Below are 22,649 nucleotides of genomic sequence, written 5' to 3'. Positions count from 1 at the left end.
GTAGAGTTAATTTGAATATCTTCCTTTACCACAGGCTCTGCTGTTAAAGCACCATATTCTGGGAAATGTAATCCTCATTTATGAGATGTGTTTGATGATGTTTAATAGCTTTTTATTTTTATGACTGTAGCCGTGTGATTTATTGTATTTGTGAGCTGGTAAATTTAGCCCCATTTTTTTGTTTTCTTTTTGTAAAAACAACAAACCTGTTCATATATATATATATATATATATATATATATATATATATATATATATATATATATAACCCAGAAGGGCAGATAGGTCTGTCTGCTACATTTCTTCTCAGGGTTATGGGAGAATCATGTGCTTTTGATGAAACCGAAGAAAACAAGATTAAAAATGTATAAAGCTCAGGCTACTTTACCTCACCTGGTAACATGAGACATTGCCTTGACCGCGAGGCTCGCAGCACGGCGCTACTCTGCAGACGTGGCTCAAACAGAATTTCATCTTTAACATAAATGCCTGATGGAATCGGACGGCTGCAGTCGTTTCAAATTGGACGGTGCCGTTTCCAGCGCTGATTTGATGTATTCTGTTGAGCTTTTTTGAATTTTATTTTTTTTTTAACAGGACAAGCCTTCACATCAACCTTGCTTTTTGTCTCTAAGAAGTTCTGAATGACTTCAGGCAAACAGTGCGACAAATTCCTCTGATTTTCTTGGCCAGAAGTTGTAATTGGATGCACAGTGTCTCCTGTTAACTGATGGCGACTCTGAAAAACATTTCAGAATAACATGCGCAGACAGAGGTCGGAGTATAAAAGGCAGCAAGTCACAGAGCGCGATGGATAATCACCAAAAAAGGAATCTAACTTTTCTAACCATTGGGCTGATATTTATGCTGAGCGGCATAGAGTACGGTAAGGTCATCATGACAGCTTTATAGACATGACTGGGATAGAAATGTGATCTGATTTGAATTTTGACATTACAGGCTCCATATGTTTTGCTGTGAATAAACACATTCCTCCCTTATTCTTTTGTGTTGGTCTCAGCTGTCATTCTTCCCACAATATGGAGGTATCTGCAGATTCTGGAGGCCCCACCATACTTCCTGGGTCTGGGCCTGTCTGCCTTCAGTCTGAGTGGGCTGCTCACAGGCCCGCTTTTTGGCTTGTGGTCAGATCGGAGCAAGACCACAAAGTCCATCATCCTTTTCTCCAATCTTTTCGAGATCGCTGGTGAGTAGTTGAACCGCAAGGCAAATCACATGACAGGCATTTATTCAAGCTGCGTGTTCGGCTGTGACAAATTCAGCTGCATTGGGACCCACATTTGTCGAAAGTCTTTCAGTATGTAATTTATCACAGTATGCCACAGTACACAGATAACTAAGCTAGGCCTCATGTTACTCCTTTCATCTGGCAGCCATCTATATTCCCCTTCGCTTCCCCTGTTGACTCAGTGGATAATGGTGTTTCAATTGTGCATTGAATTGTTCAATTCTTTTATCAGTGCATTATGGGGGTAATGTGAGGTCATGTCAAAGTGTTGGATATGATACTGACAAGCCTTTAAAACAAAACTGCAAACTGTCCCAAATGCTAATTTTTAGTTAATAGTAGCACAACCATGCTAACTACTACAACACAATATGCCAAGTAAAAGCTAATATTATCATTCTAAAATGCTAACAGCGTCAGTGTTAACCTCCTTTCTGAGGATTTTTATTTTTAATATTTTTATTGTTTCCATTTTTTGGTTTTGTATTTCAGTCCAAGGTGTATATATTTATTATGGTCACCAAATAGCCTGTACTGACGTGTTAGCATGCTAACATTCGCCAATTAGCTCCAAACACACACAGCTGAGGCTCATGGGAAAGTAATTAGTCTGACACTGTCAAAGAGCATTACTGTCACGCATTTTGGCTCAGCAACATGATTTTCTTCATTTGTTCTCAGGTAACTTCATGTATTTTATCGGATATTCAAAGTGGCTGTTGCTATGCAGTCGGCTTGTAGCAGGTGACACATGCACACACACACACACACACACACACAAGACCCAGTTAACACATGGCACGTGAATGTTTTGTAGGTGCAACAGATGGATACTGTTTCCCTCACAGGTATCGGTGCAGGAGCTGGCTCCTCCATCTTTGGTTTCCTGACTCGGAGCACTCGGCCAGAGGAGCGTGCTGGCATCTTTGCCGCCATCATGGCCTGTCGACAAGCTGGCCTTCTTGTCGGTCAGTTTCTCCCTCTCACTGAAGATACCGTAAAAAGAGAGAGGTGTCATTTCGTGATGTCTTCCTTGATGTTCCTTTTAAGCTGCGAGGAAAAGGAGGCATTCAATAAAATCACTAAGGTGTAGGCTACTGTTTCAACGTATCTTCCATTTATCTCATCTTGAAAGCACTTCCTCCTGTCTCTCCAGGGCCGGCGTTCAACCTGTTCCTGCGGCTGTGTGATTTCAAGCTGGGGCCTTTTGTTGTGAACAAGTATACGTCTCCTGGGGTAACAGCATCCAGATAATCAGTTAATCTAAGGTTCTCTGAAAGACTCATGAATACAGAAACAAGCTTTAGAAATAGTCGCTCTACATTCTGCGCTCACATGTATTTCCTCTTCTTCTTTGCTCTCCTCTGAGTAAGCGGAATACAAAACACCTGCAGCGAAACTCAGGCCCGTAACAACCTGTATCGATCTATTTCCATCTCACGAGTGCGACTGAATAAAACACCTGTAGCATCGATGTAGCGTAAAATGAGATGTAACAAAGTTCCTCTAAGTGTGCTTCCATTTTTACACATAATTTGACACAGAACGTCTCTCTTGATTTCCCTCTGCCAGATTAATCCCCTATAAATGAAGGGCCTTATTACTCCTGATAGCTTCATATCGTTTTGATTTTAAAATAGCATTTTTTCCCATTAGTCTATAAATAATTTGAGGACATCCTTCTTCCGTCTTTTTTCTCCATACTGTCAGATCTTCATGTGCCTGCTGTGGGTGCTGCTCCAGTTTGTCGTCCTGGCCATGTACTGGGATGTACCACCCATCAGCTCAGAGGGAGACGCGATGATGGTGGAGATAAAGCAGGAGGAGGGAGAGGAGGAGGAGGAGGTGCCGTTGATCGGGTCCGACGAGGAGCCGGCGCACACCTACAGAGCCGTCAACTCCGTCCAATCTGAGACCTCCACCTCACCCGAGATGCAGCCTGGGCGCAGAGCCTCAAACCCTTTCAAAAACTTCAGCGCCAGCAGAGGTGAGCGAGCAGGTTTGACTGCCTGTCCTGAGCAATGACTGTCAGCTTTCCTCCGGCCCATTTGTGGGTTTCAGGTAGGAAGAGGTGTCACTGCCAATGCACATGTTTCGCATCTGCTCTATTGATTTTCTTGCATTCACACACACACGCACCCATGCGCCCACGCACACACACACACACACACACACACACACACACACACACACACACACACACACACCTCCCATTCCCCATGGTCTCTCTGAGGAATTTTGTGCAGCATGTCAGATCAGATTCCCTGTGTATTGATTGGACCCGTGTGTAAGAGTCTGGTTTGTGTCAGTGTGTATGTATGTACATATGTGATGTCAAATTTCCAATTGAATCAGTGTCATAGTAAGTTTACATGGGATATAAGCGGCGATGGTGTGCCACTATTGATTATATTTTGCTGCACTTTGTTAGACTACTGTAAGTGTGTGTGTGTGTGTGTGTGTGTGCACTTGTCAACCAGCGTAACAGTGGACATCGGCGTCGTTACACACCAACAAACAGGGGACTTACAGTTGAACAGGGCACATTTTTTAAGTCCCCTGTTTGTTATGCCTTAAATCAAGCTAAAATCATGTCTAAGACGCTCTCGTGAAATTTTTTAATATTAAGCAAAGTGGGGACTTGCAGGTATGTGAGTGTTAAACCCCATACTCAGCGGTGCCTCTGCTGACTGGAGCATGGATTTTCACACGTCATTCACACGCGTCGTTTCTTAACACTCCTCCATTGTCTGAATGGCTTGCAGCCCCAGCCAGTCATTCAGATAGTAGTAGGGCTATTCATCAAACTACGTAGTGAAGAAACCACTCTATTGAAACACAATTCATCATGCATTTGAAACAAAATATAAAGGTTCAGCTTTAGAAGATATCAAGTAGATAAGTTTCGAGCTTGACACTATTAAAATAAAGGACTGCCCAGGAAGCAGGAGATTAAGTAAATTGGAAATAAAATGGTCAGACGAATTAACCTCTTTTCGGTTTTAAGTAAGCAGTAATACCTTATTTAGAGTCTGACTTAATATCAGATTTTGACTAGACCGTAGACCATTTCAAAATACTCACCAAACCAGTTTTCACAAGGCCTGGATGTCAGTTTTCAACGTGTATGCTCAGTCTTTACCTAAAGGAATATAATTTGTTTGTTGTTGTACATTACGGAAAAACGTCCACACTTATATAGCATGGATCGACACAAGTCCACTGATAGCTGACGAATAATGACACAAGTTCGTTCTTGGATAGCATAGAGCAAAAGGCACACTCCAGCATGGATAAATAAAAGAAACTAAATTTAATTTATGATACTTGTGTGAAACTAAAGCTTAATGTGCATTTCCTAATCAGTTTCAAGCTTATGACTGTCTTAAACAAAATGCTACCCACAAGGCAGCAAAATAATTTGTATTATATAATAATTAAGTATTATAGTATACAAAATAGTATACAAAATAAAATAACACCCAATATTTAATTAATAAGTATTTAAAAATTAAACGAGAAGGAAAAGAAAAACAACCAGGATGAAGTTACAAATAAAATGGGTAAGATTATTTATATTTTTATTCACTCTGATCACTTTTATTAGACATTCAAAGCTGTCTAATCCAAATCTCAAAAAACTGCTGCTGAGATTTTACAAGCCCTGGATTCCACTTTATAATAATAATTCACAGATATAGTAATTTGTACATACAGGGATACAATATTTGCTCATACACATTACCAAAAACAAAAAAGGTCCACTGTTGGCTGGCGAATTATGACACAAGTTCCCTCTTGGATAGCACAGAGCGACAGTCATACTCCAGCATGGGTGAAAAGAAGAAATAAGCGAGAATATTTAAAACTTAACTCAATATCTCAACTAAATAATTAAATAAGAATTAAACATGATTAGTTAATATGTTCTTTGTTTTTGTTTTAAATACAGCATGATGGCTCTATTAAAGCGTAATTAAAATGAAGGGCTACTCAAAGGGCAACAGAGTGATAAGGACCTGAAAATCTAAAAATGGGCAAAGAAAATAAAAAAAAAATAAAATGGTTTATAGCCAGATCTTCTATACTTATAGAAATCTATTTTATTTTTTCATTTGCATTACAGCAAAAGGTCCACATTTAAATAGTGTGGAACAACACAAGTCCACTCTTGGCTTCCGAATAATGACACAAGTTCCCTCTTGGATAGCATAGAGCGATACTTACACTCCAAAATGGATGAATAACAGAAAAAAGCAAAATGAATGGTAGTTTTTTGTTTGTTTTGTGGGATGATTTAATGTGTTTTTTGTAACAAAACACAAAGACATTAATGTTTCAAGACAGAAAGGCCTGCATGGCCACCATGAGCATATTATTTACATCTTAATATTAACCTGAAAACTTAGGTCACACTGTTTGAACAAATTTGTCTCTTAAACTAGTAATGTCAGCCCTGTGATGGACTGGCGACCTGTCCAGGGTGTACCCCTGCCTCTCGCCCGATGACAGCTGGGATAGGCTCCAGCAGACCCCCGTGACCATTAACAGGAATAATCGGGTATAGAAAATGAATGAATGAACTAGTAATGTGAATGTTATTTTGACGGTTGTTTTGAGAATAGGGGAATAGATTATTTATCCTCTTCGTATGTTTCATATAATTACCGAGATAGAAAAGAAAACTCTACATCGAAACGGTGAAGTGACACAGCACAGATCCCAACTTTTAATGCTGAATCGTGGTGAGTGCTTTAATGTATGCAGCTATACATTCCTAAGCATGTAGATTCTTTATTCTCTTTGTATGTTTCATATAAACCATACATATGTTGTAGTAAGCAATGTAATTTTACTTAATTTTTTAGGAGGAGTTGCATATTTTTTATGGGAAACAGTGAAGTGACACAGCATCCAAGGTCTTCACAGATCTGAACTTTTAAGGTTGAATTGTAGTGAGTGCTGCTGTCTAAAAGTGAGTGACATCAAGCAGGGAGAGAGTGTGAATCTGTGGTAATGAGGTTATCAGTCCTTCAGTGTCTGCATTGTGGGGGATGGTAACCATTGGGCCTTTCTACCAAGGGCTTCAGGGCTGCTAGCTACTCATAGCCAAGACGACATTTCCAACTCAGACTGAGACACAACTCACGTGAAATGAAAATGATTGATTTAACACAGAAAGGTTTGCAAAAAATTTCACACAAGCTTGCATGGCCACACGAACTTCAGTAGACCAAAAGCATATTACTCATATCCCAATATTGACCTGGAAATTTAGATCCTACTCTTTGATGAAATTAAACTTTTAAATTAGTGTTACAATTGCTTTTAAAATGTTATATTTGGATGGGAATAGAGTGTTGTGACCCATCGCTGGAAACACAAAATATTTCCCAAATACTGGAAGTACAGGATTTAGGAAATTAAATATTTTTTGCTATTTTAGGGAAATGTTTATTTCCCTCAGGAGATACAGAGCAGGAAACACAATAATCAACAATACATGGTTTTCTGTCCTGAAGTATACATGCAGGAGTATGAGTGTTCCACTATTGCATGGGAGACCTATGTCAATTTGTTGATCATTACATATTTCTGGGACTTTCTTTAGTTGTATAGGATAAAGTTCAAAACATTGTTTGACACACAAAGCTCTTTGTGTTGGCTCTGAGAGAAATTGATGAATTACATGTCCATATTTATAGTGTATACAGACAAAAGTTGATAATTACTGATAATGATAATTACTAAGCAAGGAAAGAAATTTTCCTCAACCAATATAAATGACCCAGTACAACTATGGTCCTCACCAGTGTAATCCAACATAAAACCCAAATTTGGGAGGAAGTTTGTTATAAGATTTGCTTCACAGTACCAGGTATTAGTTAGCAATTTGTGCTTCATCCAAAGGACCAGTCACTGTCCAGATAGTTGGCCAGGATGGTATATATTCGCTATCTCACAGAAGGTTCACAGGAGTCTTTGTTGCATTTTGGAAGTTTTGCACTAAACGACACGTGTCCCCTGTTAGATGGTGAGAAGTGACATTCACACTCCCATAGTACAGAAAAAGACATAGACAGCCCTATTTTATACCACCAACAATCACAAACCTGTCCCTCAGCAAAACTGGATGCTTCTGTAGCCTATACTGTATGCTGTCAGATGCAGTTGTTGATAAGATAGAGTACTGGGAGATGAAGGAGGCAGAGGGTCGACCAATGATCACAAACCTGTCCCAAATATTAAAGTACCAGTGCACCGAGCTTGTAAGGGGAATGGGAGATAACACTATGACTGTTTTAGTTCATGTAACGCCCAAAACACTCCTATGATTAATTAAGAGACTAAATGCAACACCTTTGGACGTTGTATCTTTCTTTGCTCTGGGCTTATGCACAGTTTAAAAGTGGAGTTGGACATTGTACACATTGAAATGCCCTAATTCCCCTGTTTGATAGAACTAAAGGACACGTGTCCCCTGTTAGATGGTGAGGAGCGACATTTACACTCCCATAGTACAGAAAAAGACATTTAGAGACTGAACTGAAACACTTAATCAGACGAATAAAATGCTCTAGTATAAAATATTCTGTGGCTGATGTGGACAATTGGAATAAACATTAATGATTCAAGACACGAAGGCCTGCATGGCCACCATGAGCATATTACTTATGTCTTAATATTAACCTGAAAACTTAGGTCACACTGTTTGAAGAAATTTGTCTCTTAAACTAGTAATGTGAATGTAATTTTGATGGATGTTTCGGGAATAAGGGAATAGATCATTTATCCTCTTCGTATGTTTCATATAATTACCTAGCTAGAAAAAAAACCTCTACATTGAAACAACGAAATGACACAGCACAGATCCCAACTTTTAATGTTGAATTGTGGTGAGTGCTTTAATGTATGCAGCTATACATTCCTAAGCATGTAGATTCTTTATTCTCTTCGTATGTTTCATATAAACCATATATATGTTGTAGTAAGCAATGTAATTGTACTTTTTTTTTTTTTTTTTTTTAGGAAGAGTTGCATATTTTTTATGGGTCTACAGGAACCTCTACATAGAAACAGTGAAGTGACACAGCATCTAAGGTCCTCACAGATCCAAACTTTTAAGGTTGAATTGTAGTGAGTGCTGTCTGAAAGTGAGTGACATCAAGCAGAGAGAGAGTGTGAATTTGTGGTAATGAAGCTATCAGTCCTTCACTGTCTGCATCGTGGGGGATGGTAACCATTGGGCCTCTCTACCTTGGGCTTCAGGGCTGCTAGCTACTCATAGCCAAGATGACATTTCCAATTCAGACTGAGACACAACTCACGTGAAATGAAAATGATTTGATTTAACACAGAAAGGTTTGCAAAAAATTGAGTGTTTGGAAAGAGTAAGTGAGAGATAGAGCGGAGGAAAGTCTGCGATAAGGAGGGTTAAATGGATGGCAACGAAAACCCAGGTGGTAGTGGTGAGAGTCATCCACCCACCCGAACCAAACTCATGCCCATAAAAGGTTGTCATTCAGCAGTGTGGAAGTATTTTGGATTTAAGCCACACGATGACAAACAGTGTGAGGTGCATAGTTAAGTGTGTTTTGCCCTCGTTGCAGCATTACAAGTTTCCTCAGTCATCTTATGTTTTTTTGTTTTGTTAAAGTTCATCAGTGCAATAAACATTTCGTGAAAAAAAATTGCACCAGAGAAGCGTGATCTCAGTTCTAAGCAAACTTTTTAACTGCAGTGGTTCACTCCACACTTTTGAAGTGTGAGGTGAAACACTTTAAATGAACTATACACTTGTATCTCAGTGGCACACAATACAACTCTAGTTAACCAAACTCAGTGAATAGATGAAGTTTCAGAATTTGTGCTGATCCTGAAAGAAGCTTTGTGTGACTCCTTCAGAGGTCCGTTTTAGCAGCCCATTTCCATACAAGTTAAACTATACAAGTCCAGGATTTAGGATTAAATATTTTGTGTTTCTTGTTTTACTGACAATATTTCAGAAGCAATTGCAACACTAATATATGAGTTTAATTTCATCAATAAGTGTGACCTGTGTTTTGAGGTTAATATTTTGGACAACAGTAAGATGCTTATGGTCTACTGGAATTTGTGTGGCTACGTGGCCCTTTCTGTCTTAAAATAAGCCCCATCAGTATATTGTTGTCCTAATTGTTTCATTTCAGATTTTCTTCATCATATGTGCCCAGTATTGTGTGATACAGTCTATCGTGATCAGAAAAAAAAAATTAACTAAAGGTTAGTGTATTTATACCCATGACAAAAATGGAGATGGATAGTAAGAAACAGCAGCAAATCCAATATCTTATGGTGGTAAAACATAATCTTGCAGTTTTTCATCAGTGCAAGTCTTGGGGTTAATCTAGCCTCCATCTGATTTGTCCTATATATCATCTCTAATAAACTTATAACATACTGGTCTTCCAAGGCAGTACTTACTGTATTATGGACTATATCAACTTATACAGCAATCCCTACAAGGACTGTCCGCTGTTATCCTAACAACAAGCCTTGGATCACCAGCCAGATGAAGGGTCTGCTGAACAAGAAGGAGCAGGCCTTTAGATCTGGAGATGAGGACAAGTTGAAGAGGATACAGTGGCAACTCAAGGTCAAGCTGAGGGAATGTAAGGACGACTATAGGAGGAAGCTGGAGGCCAAACTCCAACAGAACAACTCCCGGGATGTGTGGAGGGACATGAAGTTGATCACCGGCTTCAACATCAAAGCCAAGCAACAGATTCAGCTCTGGACCCCCTGCTGGCCCTCCACCCCCCCACCACTCCACTCTAGTCTTGACACCCCACCCCCCACCCCCAGACGGTCAATCAACAACTCACCAACTGAATATCCTGCTGAAAGCAATCCAAATTCAGAACAATTTCAACAAGTTCAGAAACTTCAAACAAATATAGTCCTCTCTATTTTAGGCAAATGTTTATTCCCCTCAGGAGAAGCAGAGCAGGAAACACAATAATCAGCAATACATGGTTTTCTGTCCTAAAGTATACATGGAGGAGTATGAGTGTTCCACCATTGCATAGGCGACCTATGTCATTTTGCTCGGAGAAAGAGTTGAATTTGTTGAACAGTACATATTTCTGGGACTTTCTTTAGTTTTATAGCATAAATAATTCACACATATAGTAATTTGCACATACAGGGCTGCAATATTTGCTCATACACATTACCAAAAAAAAAAAGGACATGAATCCACTGTTGGCTGGCGAATTATGACACAAGTTCCCTCTTGGATAGCACAGAGCGACAGTCACACTCCAGCATGGGTGAAAAGAAGAAATAAGCAAGATTATTTAAAACATAACTCAATATCTCAACTAAATAATTCAAGAATTAAGCATGATTAGTTATTATGTTCTTTGTTTTTTGTTTTTGTCCTAAATACAGCATGATGGCTCTATTAAAGCGGAATTAAAATAAAGGGCTACCCAGAGGGCAACAGAGTACCTGAAAATCTAAAAATGGGAAAAGAAAAGAAAAACAACTAGGAAAAAATAATAAAATGGTTTATAGCCAGATCTTCTATACTTATACAAATCAATTTTATTTGTTTATGTGCATTAGAGCAAAAGGTCCACACTTAAATAGTGTGGAACGACACAAGTCCACTGTTGACTGGCGAATAATGACACAAGTTCCCTCTTGGATAGCATGGAGCGATACTTACACTCCAAAATGGATGAATAACAGAAAAAAACTAAATGAATGATAGTTTTTTGTTTGTTAGTTTTTTTTCCAGCTTAATAGTCTCTTGAGAGATGATTTAATATGTTTTTTGTAACAAAACTCAAAGACTTCCTGACCAGTTTCAAGTTTGAGACTGTTTCAAATGAAGGGCAACCCATGAGGCAGCAAAGAATTTTTAAAACTTAGAAGAAAATAGATGACTATGAACAATTCAACTAAATGGAACCTGTAAATCCACGGAATTATCCGTTTAAGCATTGACAGAAGCATCTGTAAAAGGTACAGCGAATAACCTGTTAATCTATGGAATCCGTTATCAGGTTGATGAAAGGTGTCCGTAGAATCGAGTGCCAAATAAACAGAGATGGACAGAAAAAGGTCAAAGCCATCAGGTGCCCAATTTAGGACAAAAAGAAGAGGAGAAACGAGCAAAAGATAAAGGTATGCTATGTACTCTCTGTTTGATTACAGCATCCATGTCATGAATGGAGGGCTAATGTTAATTGGTGGTATACGTTTGTTACACAACCAGCTGCTTTGCCACTACCTCGAACCAGACAGGGACCACAAGGGAGACGGGTTCAGTTCCTTACCCCCTAACCTTGATAACCTGTATGCAGAACCAGCTGTCCTGAAATGGATCAAGGAGAACATCTCTGAGTGGAAAAATTGTAGCCAAAAGGGTCACCTCAATAGCGGACAGGCTGAATGTGGACTTTGCCTTTTTTCTCTCCTTGTGGATAAGAGCAAACAATGTCAACCGCATAATTTCAAAGCCAGGACCGGCCTTCATGGGACCTTTTACCTGTTTTTCCCTTTGTTTGAATCATAACAGTAAAGTTTAGTTATTTTATTTTATTTTCTGCCTAACCCCATTCCAATATTAAGACTTTGCTGAAAGACGCCAGAAAGCCATCATGTCTGACAAGAAGGCAGTGATCAAGAACACAAATATGTCTGATGAAATGCAGCAGGATGCCATGGAGAAGTACAACATCGAAAAGGACATCACTGCCTTTGCCAAAATTGTGTGTTGGCTCCCTTAAGCTCACTTACATTTCTAAGGTCAGCGATGTCACTAAGCTGAGGCATAAAGCAGAGTTCTGCTTTGTTATCAATGCCGGGATGAGGAAGTTCTTCCTGCAGGCCAGTGATCAGCAGGACCTTGTGGAGTGGGTCAGCGCTCTCAACAAAGCCACCAAGATCACAGTGTCAAAGGTGCCCGATGGCCACCAGAACTTGGAGATCCAGAAGGCTTTGCTTGATGTCTTAGGGCCCAAGAAACAAGTCTAGAGGGGTCAAATATTTGCACATATTTGTATTTCCCTATGTATACATATCAATCTGCTAGAAAAATTTCCCACCAAAACTTCTAAGTATGGGACCCCGAAAATCAGTCTTCAAAATAGTGCACTCCTTTGTCCTCCATGGAGAGGACGGGGACCTAACCATCAACCTAACCTCTGCATGCACGACCAGAGGAGTAGGGAGACCACCAGGAGTATGGACTTACACAGACAGAGACTCCAGAGAACTACATGGTCGTCCTTGACAAGGAGGGATTCAAAGAGCTGCAGCCATCGGACCATCTCCAAGTAGAGAGCTCCATTTGGCTGCCACTTTATGTGGTCTGCAATGGCAACGCCTGTTCCTCCTAACCATTTTAGGGGAGTTGGGACAACATGAGTATTGTTTTAGTGTGTTTTATTTTAAATGCATGTTGATTTGATGTGATTTTATTAATATTTTAATAAAAATATTTGTATTGTGCATGCTGATTTTGACTTTGCCTCACCATATGAGTTTCCTTATTTATTTATTTATTGGAAAAATACCAAGTTTAAACGGTCGCAAAAAAAAATGTTTGCTTCCGTCTTCTTCCCACAGGTGGGGCACCGATGTGCCAGGTCTACTTTTATTATGGCTCTGTTTATTATGACAAATTTAGCAAGGCTGTCTCTCTGTAACCATCACTAGGTCAGGACCACCTATTAGACAAAAGTGTATGTAATCTTATTATTGCCGGTTGACTCTGTACTTGCTGTAGTGCATGTGTCAACTCCTTGCTGCAAGTAAAACTTTTAAACGAAACTCCAGTGACTCTGTGACTCTTGATAAAAGAATTTCCGTAACATTTATTTATTTATGTTAAACCCACAGAGAGGAATTATCTTTTTAGTCACCCCAATTTCCAGGCATCAGCTTTCAGAGGGGATCCCCTACCATGGAATTTTATTAGAAGCTCACCACAACACCCTTGTGTCTTAGAACCATTAATATGTTTGTCTATTTTATTACTAATTGTCATTACCTTTTTTTATTATTTTGATGTTGTTTTTATTATGTTTATAACTTTTAATATATTCTTTTCCTACGCTTTTTAACCAGCATTGGTTCATCAAAAGGAGCCAAACAAACATATTTTATACATTTTATTCCCCCGTCCCTCTGCAGCATTTTCTTTCCCAACCTAACCCCCCTTAACCCTACAGGATGTTACTTCAATGCACACACAAAAAAAACACAGATCATGTGAAACTTTTTTCTTCTAAGTTTTAAAAATTCTCTGCTGCCTCATGGGTTGCCCTTCATTTAAAACAACTCAAACTTGAAACTGGTCAGGAAGTCTTTGTGTTTTGTTACAAAAAACATATTAAATCATCTCTCAAGAGACTATTACGCTGGAAAAAAACTAACAAAACAAACAAAAAACTACCATTCATTTTGCTTTTTTCTGTTATTCATCCATTTTGGAGTGTATCGCTCCATGCTATCCAAGAGGGAACTTGTGTCATTATTTGCCAGCCAACAGTGGACTTGTGTCGTTACACACTATTTAAGTGTGGACCTTTTGCTCTAATGTAAATGAACAAATAGTACAACAAATAGTCTTCTATAAGTATAGAAGATCTGGCTATAAACCATTTTATTATTTCTTCCTAGTTGTTTTTCTTTTCTTTCCCCATTTTTAGATTTTCAGGTACTCCGTTGCCCTCTGGGTAGCTTTTCATTTTAATTACGCTTTAATAGAGCCATCATGCTGTATTCAAAAACAAAAACAAAGAACATATTAACTAATCATGTTTAATTCTTGAATTATTTAGTTGAGATATTGAGTTAAGTTTTAAATAATCTTGCTTATTTCTTCTTTTCACCCATGCTGGAATGTGACTGTCGCTGTGTGCTATCCAAGAGGGAACTTGTGTCATAATTTGCCAGCCAACAGTGGACTCATGTCCTTTTTTTGGTAATGTGTATGAGCAAATGTTGCAGCCCTTTATGTGCAAATTACTATATGTGTGAATTATTATTATAAATTGGAATCCAGGGCTTGTAAAATCTCAGCAGCAGTTTTTTTTAAAATTTGGATTAGACAGCTTTGAATGTCTAATAAAAGTGATCAGAGTGATTAAAAATATAAATAAATTATCTTACGCCTGCCCATTTTATTTGTAACTTCATCCTGGTTGTTTTTCTTTTCCCTCTTGTTTAGTTTTTTGAACGGTGACATGTCCTCTTTACGGTTGTGCCTCTTGTTGTACTAGCTCTGACAGAGGTTGTAATTGATTCCATAGGAGGACAGATCAGATCAGGTTGGAAACATGTTCTAATGCAGGAAAGAGTGATTACTATATGCAAAGACAGATCTAACTTGGCTCAGCGTAACTCAAAATGACTGCCTATTCCACATCAATATCTTATGGCTTATCTTGCCTGATGTGTTCTGGCACATTTTGTACACAGATTTGGGAACATTACTACTCTGCACCAGTGGTTAAAACACCCCAGATGAACTGCACACTTATGTTTAGTAACTTTGAGATTTATTTTTAATTATTATGAATCCCAGATAAAAGTCAATTTTGCTGCTAATACTGCAGCATTTGAAATTAGTGCATGCAGCGAAGTTACTCCTAATTTGAAGATAAACATTTTTTATTCTCAGAATTCCAGTGGCCATGATTATTTAATATTTGTATCACAGAGAAAGGTTTAAATGTTGATAACATTAAAGTTAAATTATCATTTGAAAGAATCAAAGGCTTGGCAGTAAACAGGCACTCATTAGGTGAAACAATGGCTGCAGATAGTGTCACTGTAGCAGTGGGAGGTCCCCTGCTTGATAGGTAGAGATCGCTCAAAGATGCAAGTACCCTCTTTGCTTTTTCTTCAAAAAAAATTAAAAAGCACATTTTAAGTAATAATGTGGTAAAAGGCCTTTAAAGTAAATTTTCTATGTAATTGTTTTTGATTAAAAATGCCCAGAAACCCAAGTCCCCTGTTAGCCAATGAAGAATGACAGTCCACTGTTAGCCTGGTTCACGGGTATTGGTGTGTGTGTGTGTGTGTGTGGAGGGGGGGGGGGGGGGGCGCGTGGGTGTGTGTGTCAAACCTTCATATTGATTCTCTCACTCTTTGAAGATGTGGCAAAGGGATGGATAGCAGACTTCCTTTTCTATTGACTGACTTGCCGTGGTTGACTTGTGGATGAAATGGAGACAGAATTGGTAATCTGGCCAACATTCTTCTTATCGATTCCCTTTTGTTGTGAAGAGAATCTACAGCACAAGAAACTCGGGCAAAAGCGGGGAACGTCTGCTCTAGTGCGTACAGTAGAAGTGTCTGTTGGCCGTTACAGTGTGTCTGCTGTTCGCTCTCTTGAATTATTGATCTTCCCTGACTTCTAGCGTGTATCTGTGAAGCAGCTTTAAAAATCAGGCAGATCTTTCACTTTCTTTCGTCGGGTCTTCTTATTTCTGGTGGGGGTCATGAAACTAAGAGCACAAACAATACAACGGCCCAAGTGAGAAAGTTTGGGAATGGTTGCTTTTGGAACAAGGAAAATTCTTTTTCTCTCCGTCTTCTTATCAACATTTTTCAACACGTACAAAACACTCTTCATTTTCACTGATTTCAGTAAACACATACTGTGGGTAATTAATAGTTTAATAGTTACCAAGAGTTAGAGAAGATACACACAAACTCTTGTCTGTATGCTAAAAATACACAACAGCTGATTAGCTTAGCATAGCATAAAGTCTGGAAGCAGGGGCAATAACTATCTGGGTTCTGGGTCCAATTAATTCATTAAGTACAACGTCATGGGGATGAAGGGATTCAAAACAGTTACTGCACCAGCCAATGACTTATACAGCACATTATATTTTTTGTTCTGGACACAGATCAAACAGAACGGTTGTAATTTAGTAACCGGTGATCTTTATTGGGGCTAGCAAGTTGAGCTAAGCTAGCTGTAACACAGTTGTGCTGAACATTTGTAATCATATACACTGCTGCCCATAAAGGTGGAAAAAAATATTTTTTACCTCTTCTCGTGAAATGATTGTGACAGTGTGATTTGTATAAATAGGAATATAAATAGGAATGTGTCTGAAAACAAAATGATTCCAACTTAATGGGCAACAGTGTATGACGGAATATGAACATTTATTACCAGTTATAAATTGTTGATGATCTGTACGATAAATATATGTTTAAAAAAGATTTATAACGCACTATAACACAGACTTGGTTTTAAAAAGCTGCAGGATGCGGAGTTTGAAATATGTGGACATTTCCCAGGCAAGGAAAGGCAATTTATCCTATCCCTTCCAGTGCACAAGGCAGTCCTTAAACCAGGAAACATTGTGTATGGCAGGCAGTGGAGAGAGACAAATCATTTTTTTTTATCTGGTTTGAATTGTGTTAGAAGACAGATACCTTTTTTTTTAAAACTGTGCTTGTCAGGAACTTAGTAAAGTACTATTTAGTTTAATGTGGTGATTTCTCTCGCACAATACCGTACCAACACTGACATGGACATCACGTTGGAAGATTCCTGAAAAAGAACATGTATGATGTTTTGTGACGTCTGGCTGTGTACACTAATTCATGGCACAATTCAAACTGTATCAAAAAATTATTTGCATCTCGCTATTAGACGGTACAACGGCAAAGCGGTTGGAATTTGCTTCCATGTTGCAACCAAAACAGCCACAAAAAATATTTTTTCCCACCAAACACGGCCGTAATAACGATGATCACACTCCATTTTGCTTCTACCTTGGCTTTCTCAAAATAAAGTACGTTTATATAAAAGGCGTCTGCACCAAGTGAGCAGTTTTCGTTGGCTTGCCGCCATAAGACACTCATGTTTACTTTATCACCACTCAACCCGACCTACGACCAACTTTTATGTGCATTGCATACAGTATGTATACATACATTTCAGTGCAAACACTGAGCAGAGAGAGCTGAATTATAGTAAATCACACACTGTAATATCAAGCCATTCTTCCGGCCATCTGGCATGTACGTCCAAATTTAGCAGCGAGCCCAGCTCCTTTATCCTCTTCTCCAAGTCCATAAGGGGGATTCTGTTCCAGGAAAAGCTGGTATCAAAACTGTTAATTTATTAAAATATATTTTTTCTTGTGTTATCATGTTTTTTTTAATTTATTTTTTTTTTACATAAAGAAGCAGAACTCTCATATCTCTAGCAAAAGAAATAGCCCGTCCATTGGAGCAGAGGATCAACCAGCCTGGATTCGTCCCGCCTGCCTCCTTCAATCCTAACATTGCGATCAGATAGTTTTCTTTTCTCTTAACATTTCTTTATCTCTGCCTAACTTGCCAATCGAAACTCTCAATTTACTGGCACCGTTTGAAGTTGTTTTATGATTTTCTGTTTGGGTTTTCTGGTCTGCAGTATGTCTCTGTCTTTCTCTGCGCAGAGTTCCTGAGAGAAGAGGTGGTTGTTCTCCTCACAGCTCAGTTCATCACTCTCTTCAATCAGACAGCGCTGGAGGTGAGAGCAGCCACGGTTGAGATCTATCAGCCAGAGTTCCCAAACATTTCTCACAATGTCACACTATTTTACTTTGGGTTTCATCCGCGATGAATCAGCCTCGCCTGCAAAGAGCTGCGCTTTGAGAAAATAATCAAGTATCACTTAATGCTCAGAGTAAAACGAGTAAAAAGTAAAAAAAAAAGGTCTTCCCTCTTCTCATTAAACAGGGGAGACTGGATAGTGTTTACCTGATTTATATAATCATTTTAATATCTAAACAGAACAACTCTGTTTTTTTGGACACACTGAAAGCCTTTGAAATATTTAAAAAAGTGCTAATCTCAGCTCTAATAATAATCTCCTCCTCCACTTCTGACTGTCTACTGAGTGACCTTGTGAACATCTTTCTAAAAATCCCCAGACCATGGTGACTCCTCTCACACAGCGCTACTTCAGCTTTGGCGAGCTGGGCAACAGCCTGATGTACAGCCTGTGCGGGGTGGAGGTCATCCTGGGCTTCTTCTTTGTGCGCTGGCTGAGCAGGAAGGTGGCGGACCGCGTCGTGCTGGCTGTGGGCCTGGTCATCTGCTGCACCGCCTGTATCTGGTGCCTGATCTTCCTCTGCAACCCCCGAGGTGCTAACCTGCCCGCGAAAACTCACAAACACGCCCAGACACACACATGCGAAGGCACACGCAGGCTCAAGAGTGCCACGCTCTCAGAGCCAAATCCTCTCTGTGCGGCCAGCGTTGGTGTGTAGAGCACAGCGGAGCCATATTGGGTTACACAGTGGCTGAATTGGATGTGCTGTCTAAATGATGTCATTCGGGCTCTGGTAGGCCAGCAGGAGATCATACAGGCAAACCGGATCCTGTATGTTCATGTTGGCCCGCGTCTGTTGCAGCAGTCACATTTATCGCTCTGATTACAAGTGACAGGTGCTGGAGCTGGGTAGTGCCTGAGTACATATAAAAGGATTACAGTAATCTAATTAGACAAAAAATGCTATTTGTTAAAGTGTAGCATACATTTGTTGCAGTTACAGTCAAAGCAACCAAACGGAAACATGAAACCTAAAAGACAGATACCTAAAGATTTTTTTTTTTTCACTCACTCAGACCTATAAGAAACACCTATGACTGGCAAAAATTCATTTTGGTCACAAGATTGTCAGCTTTCAGCTCACGTAGGAACATCCAACAATCTGAGTGGGCACAAATTCACACAAACATGTCCATGATGCTTAGCAGCAAAGAACAAAAATGGAGAGGCTGCCAGCTTGGCAGTGGTTTTGTTTTCAGATAGAGCTATCTCTGGTGGAGCCAGCCCGTTTGTGGAAGAAACCTTAAAACCCATGGACGAGGGCCTGGGTAACTGAAGCATGATCTGTCACAGTCTCTGAATCTTTATCACCACATATGAGAAATAAAAGCATCTAAATATTCAAACTGGATAGCTAAGAGATCTAGCAAATATATGTATGTATGGGAGAGTTGATACCAGATTATAATAAAAGTAATAGTTTAATGATTTATTGAAGGACACACTATTGTAATCGATACTATCCGCTTCCATCTCTACCAGGTGGTTATGGATGGGAGCTGTCGGCCTTCATCATTGGAGTGTTTCTGCAGCTGCTGGGGCTTCCCTTCGTGGCCGTGTCTCAGGTGTCTCTCTTCTCCAAAGTCACTGCTGAGAAAACACAAGGTTGGCTCATTTTACCTTGGCAGCGCTTGCACGGCTCAACACATTAAAACAACAGATTGCTGCTCACGGCATGCGATACACGGGAAAGAAAACAATTACACACACTGCACTTTCAAACCATATTTTAATGTTTGGAGATGATAAAAATAACCTCTAATCCTTTTGTGATGCCTCACCAAAAAGGATTCAGCCAAGGTGTCAGACGCTCTGTTGGGGGCCTGGCCACCATCTTGGGTCCCTTGTGGGCTGGAGGATTGACCAATAATTTGTACATAATGCTGGGCATGATGCTGGCTCTCCTCATAATGATCTCAGTAAGTACAAACTAAGTAGTGTTTAACTAAAAATTGGCCATTTTATGATTAGATTTGAGAAATTTGCCTTCAGCTCAGCTTAGCTTAGCATAAATACTGGAAAAAAAAGATGACACATCTATTCAGGATTAATTTGTCTTCATATGTTTTTTTAAAGCCCAAAATATTAAAATAGTACTTGTGTGTTCGTGATGTGTTGATCAGTGTCCCTTTGTAAAGCTAGGCTACTACCTGATAGCAGCTAGTTAGCTTAGCGGGAACAACTGCTATCTTGATTTTAAAAGAGCACTCCTAAACAACAACATCTTTAATATCCACAGCTGGTATTAAATCCTAATTCAGGGATTTAAAACTTGATATGAGAAAATGTCCACCACTCTCATGTCTGTATGATAAAGGTGAAACTACAATAAGTGGCAGGTTAGCTTAGCATGAAGACGAAGAAAATAAATGCTAACACCTAGCTGGCTGCGTTTTGATGTAATAATATTTGCCTACAGCTCATTTTTATAATACATTTACGTTTATCTGTACAAAAACATTTGAACTGTTAACATAATAACCCCAAATTGTAATTTTAGCACTTATTTTAATAGATTAAACAAACTAAAGATGAGATGGTAAGCAGATTTAGTTTTAGGCAGAAGCCACCTGTTTGATTTTATTTTCATTCTTTATGCTAAGCTAAGCTAAGCTAAGCAGTTGGCATATTCACTTTACAGAAATGACTGTGGTAACAATTATTTTCATTTGCATTTCCCCAAATCTCCAACTATTAGTTTAATTTTAATAGTGTTGAGGAGCTGGGAGTGCCATAGTTAATAATTCTTACTGCCAAGTTTCTGCCTTCTCTGTTCTAAACTATTCTTAGTTTAATTTAGCATGTGGTTAACAGGAAAAGAGTATCGGATCTGTTAGCAGAAATGGAATATAATAATCCTAATTATGATTTCATTAGTGTATAATGCATTAGGGTATAATCACCCTAATCCCAGATCCCTATTTTTGTTAGCTTAGCATGATGCCTTCATATCTACACAGCGATCTGGTCCTCTTCCATAGAGTCTAACATCCTGCTCTGCCATGTTTCAACAGTGGCCGAGAACAGACAAATCAAACTGTAGAGATGTCCTTTTATGTTTTTATGTTAGACACTGCTGATTTAGCAGCACTCTTGGAAAGGGACGGGTATTTATTCATTTTTTTCTATCAACACAAAGTGATAAACAGTCAGTTTTTGCCTGAAATCTCGACTCAGCATGCCTTTGATAGCCTTAGTACTCGGTAGTGTCTATTATCTAAAGCCATATCTTGATGTACATTTTTGCAGGTTATGACCTTGTTGTCCTACGACCAGCTGACTGAGCCCAGGGCAGTGCAGTGTGCAGAGAGCTCAGACAGCGGAGGGTAGAGCTGCCGTCTGTCTGAAGACCAGGCGAGGCTAAAGACGGACAGAGGGAATGCCCTTCACTTCTGAGCAGGATCAATACAAGTTTACTTTAGAGGAAAGTGTATGAGTGTGGAATAAAAATGTTTAAAACACATACAAGACCTTGTCCGTAGAGGTGATCACACTTCACGGGCAAAAACACTCTAGGTGTTAAACCTATCCACAATTTCTCCGTTATCAGATTTTATTTGGATCCACCATAGTGTATATCAGACTAGTAATTATCCTTTACACAAGGGGGCACCATTGCTCTCACGTTGAATATTCAGAGCCCTAAATTGAAGATGAAAGCCATTATTTTTAAACGGGACTATTTATATTCCCAAGTGTTTATGAAGAATAGGGAAGCAGGTTTCTCTATGTGACCCATGAATCAAATTTCGTTTCTTGTTTCTAGTCTTTATTCCTCTAAAAAAGCAGAAATGGATTTGTCAGCATCTTAGCAGCTCCTTGTCAGTGTAGCTGATAGAAGAAGAGGGTCAAAGAGAGCTTCACAGATTTATTGGTATTTTTGTAATGTTGAAGTGAAACTTGCTGCTTAAACTCAAATAAAACTGCAAAGCCTTGGATGTAATTAAGCCAGTTTGTTGTTATCTGAATCTGTTCCACCGCAGATTGTGCAAACGAGAAGCTCCGGAATTCAACCCAAATTTAGAAAGCACTTGTTAATTAGCCATCTCTATCTTTTTACTATGGGCGGATTTAAAGTTTAATTGCCTGTATTCATAATTCAAACCATGACAAGGTGTGAGTGTCTAGTCAGCTGTTCTTGCCTATATTCTCCTCTAGGATGTGCTGCATGCTATGTGGATAGGTATGGAAAGGAGAACGCTGTAAGCGGCATCAAGGCATTGTCAATTCTCTTTGTACCAATGAACATGGCTTTGGCCAGTCTCTTGTGTTTTTGCATAATTGCAGATAAGGCTCAGTAACCTTTCCAGTTCTCTGCACGCAGCATGTGATGTTTGTGTTTCTCGTGGCTTTTTGCCTGAAATGGAAATTCTAATCTCTGAGACACAAGGACGTAATATATATAAGTACTTTCATGCCCTGATCAGCACATTCAGGTGCTTGACATTTTAAGGGAGATAACAGGGTGCACGGAATCAGGTCAAGCCTGAATTTACTCTCTTTGAACCCATTTGCTTTTGTAGCATGATTCCTGCTGCCTTGTGTTCTTAAAACAATTTCTTTTACAAGGACCTAAATACACACAATCATTTAAGTAGACTGGGAATATAATCTTAAGCATTTCCCTTTAATAGTAAATATTCATGGTTAAATAAGTACCAATCAGATGGAAATAACAGAAAAAGACAGAATTTATTAAAGAAATCACATATTCCTACTCTGAATGACTATTTATTTTATGGGGAATAAACACCACACTTGATCAACTCAGTACAC

General features: G+C 39.1%; 1 protein-coding gene across 1 annotated transcript; it reads left to right on the top strand.

Annotated features, from left to right (window-relative positions):
- Positions 1-810: 810 nt before the first annotated feature.
- On the top strand, positions 811-22,125 carry mfsd8l2 (major facilitator superfamily domain containing 8-like 2; the record flags this gene model as incomplete). Its single annotated transcript, XM_084546514.1, has 11 exons — positions 811-886; positions 1,022-1,207; positions 1,931-1,993; positions 2,098-2,217; positions 2,406-2,485; positions 2,960-3,236; positions 17,716-17,789; positions 18,193-18,406; positions 19,356-19,478; positions 19,662-19,792; positions 21,123-22,125. The coding sequence occupies 11 exons, from the start codon at positions 811-813 to the stop codon at positions 21,201-21,203; spliced, it is 1,425 nt and encodes a 474-aa protein (XP_084402640.1). The 3' UTR covers positions 21,204-22,125.
- Between the last annotated feature and the right edge of the window lie 524 nt (positions 22,126-22,649).

Source organism: Chelon labrosus, assembly GCF_963514085.1.
Source record: "Chelon labrosus genome assembly, chromosome: 6".
Taxonomy (NCBI): domain Eukaryota; kingdom Metazoa; phylum Chordata; class Actinopteri; order Mugiliformes; family Mugilidae; genus Chelon; species Chelon labrosus.
Note: the sequence above shows the minus strand (reverse complement) of the source record. Positions and strands in the feature narration are given on the sequence as shown.